The following is a 2355-nucleotide window of genomic DNA, read 5'->3' on the forward strand; positions in this document are numbered from 1 at the left end:
GGCGGAGGGGGCCCAGCTCCTCCTGCCTGCGCTGGGTCTCACTGCGGATGTCGCAGAACGGGGCGTGCTGGCTGTCCAGCAGCGCGCAAATGCAGCACAGAGCCTTCTCACACGTCCTGCAGTAGATACTAGAGGCCAAGCACAAGCAGAGCCATAATTTAGACCACACACTTTGCAATCCATTCATTTATCAACCTGCAAATTCATTCATTCATTGAATTTAAGTTGCCACCAAGTTTGGGCCAGGCATTTAGTTTTATACCCTCCCAATTGCAAAAAAAAATATATGTTGGTTTGCTATCTTCTCTGCTGGGCTGGCTAAAGTCAGTGTGGTGGTTGTGCAAGCGTTATGGTAGACGTTCATCCACACACTGCAAGGGCAGTGAAGAAAGGAGCTCTCTGCCCTCAAAAGGGCACTTATTGGGGTTATGTATAAGAATATAGGACCAAAGAGTATCTTACCTCCATAATCACAGAATCACAGAATCACAAAATCGCTCGGTTGGAAAAGACCTCTGAGATCATCATGTCCAACCGTTCCTGTCTACCCACTAAACCATATCCTCAACTACCTCATCTACCCGCTCTTTAAATACATCCAGGGATGGTGACTCCACCACCTCCCTGGGCAGCCTGTTCCAGCTTCTGACGACCCTCTCAGTAAAGAACTTCCTCCTTATCTCTAACCTGAACCTCCCTTGGCACAGCTTGGTGCCGTTTCCCCTTGTTCTATCCCCCATCACCTGGGAGAAGAGACCAGCACCCACCTCTCCACAACCTCCCTTGAGGCAGTTGTAGGTGGTGATGAGGTTTCCCCTCAGCCTTCTCTTCTCCAGGCTAAACAAGCCCAGTTCCCTCAGCCGCTCCTCATCAGGCTTGTTCTCCAGACCCCTCCCCATCCTTGTGGCTCTTCTCTGAACATGCTCCAGAATCTCAACATCCTTCTTATAGTGAGGGGCCCAGAACTGAACACAGCACTCGAGGTGCGGCCTCACCAGTGCCAAGTACAAGGGGATAATCACCTCCCTGGACCTGCTGGTCACACTGTTTTTAAGATGCCTAAGGCAAGAATATAAGAAGTGGGGAGAGGAGATCAACATCCATCCCTCATGTAAGTTCTGATATCCTTGACAAGTAGTGGGCTAGGGACATGCTGAGGGAGAGGTTGCATCTGGGCCATCAGTGGTGGCCCCCACAGATACTCCAGCCCTTTCCTCTCTTGCTCAGTCCCATTAAGGACTAGTCCAAAGAGATTTATAGCAAGAAAACACCCAGATAGGGACAGACCTCCCTAGACTTACCTTACAGTCTGGCTCTTGTGGCTTGGATTGGAGCAGGACAAGTTACTGGTCTTCTTGGTGCCCTCCAGGAAGTCCTTAGCAGACCCTGCCCTGATGTCCACCACCCTCTTGGCTTCGTGGCTCTCCCTCTTCAGGTAGCGCTGGTGGGCCTCAAAGCACTTGGTGCAGAGGAACTCCTTGCACTCAGGGCACCAGAACTCACCAGGTTTCCTGCAGTTGTCACAGAACAAGTCAACTCTGTCAACAATATTCTTGTAGACCTTCAGCCTGGCTTGCAGGTTGGTGAAGAGCAGGTTGTCCATGTCGGGGATGCCGCTGGCCTGTGGGATGGCCGTCTGGCACACGGGGCACTGCCCAATGGGCTTGTTCTTGTCCAGGCAACCAAGGCACAAGGTGTGGAGGCAGGGGAGGGGCTTGAGGTCGGGCGATTCCAAAAAAAGCATAGGATGAACTGGAAGTCATCTTCTGGGAGCTTGGGGAGGGCAGGAGAGAGAAGGAGGAATGAGTGCCAGGGTTTTTTTAAGAGCTTCTGAAACCGCATCTTGGAGCGGTGAGGTGTCCTGCAACCCCTACTGTGAGCAACCAGTGAGCAATCGCTTCCCATCAGTGATGCCCAGGCCCTGTAAGCAGCCTGGAGATGGGCCATGCACCGTGGTGAGGCTGGATGGGCGACGGGGTTGGGTGGATGGGGCCCTGCTGAGCAACTTTCCTTTAGCAAAGAGGAAACAGGACTCCTCCTGGCTATGAGGCTGGGTGGGGGCAGCGCAGAGAATGGGGCATGGAGCATCTCAAGACCCCTTGGTGACACCTTGGAAGGGTGGGGACCATCCTCCCAGCCACCCCCCTCGGTCACCACGGTCACCCAGTCCTTCTGGCCACTTCACAAGACCGTGCGTGCGTTGGATTGGAGACCAGCTCCCTTCTCCCCACCACCCACAAAACCGGGGACAACACCCCAAAACTCTTCTCTCAAGGCCACGCCTTGGGGCTGAGGACTCCCTGGTGGCCTGGACGCCGCTAGTAGGGCCGGACCCCCCTGCCTGCATCCCCCCCC

General features: G+C 54.1%; 1 protein-coding gene across 1 annotated transcript in view; it reads right to left on the reverse strand.

The window, feature by feature from the left end:
• PML (promyelocytic leukemia) overlaps positions 1-1842 on the reverse strand; it is an 8272-nt gene extending 6430 nt beyond the window's left edge. Inside the window, 3 exon segments of the mRNA XM_010184847.1 lie at positions 18-128; positions 1302-1740; positions 1743-1842. Of these exon segments, the coding sequence (XP_010183149.1) occupies positions 18-128; positions 1302-1740; positions 1743-1842 (650 nt within the window).
• Positions 1843-2355: the final 513 nt, after the last annotated feature.

The sequence above is a fragment of the Mesitornis unicolor genome, unplaced genomic scaffold, assembly GCF_000695765.1.
Source record: "Mesitornis unicolor isolate BGI_N332 unplaced genomic scaffold, ASM69576v1 scaffold27715, whole genome shotgun sequence".
NCBI classification, from domain to species: domain Eukaryota; kingdom Metazoa; phylum Chordata; class Aves; order Mesitornithiformes; family Mesitornithidae; genus Mesitornis; species Mesitornis unicolor.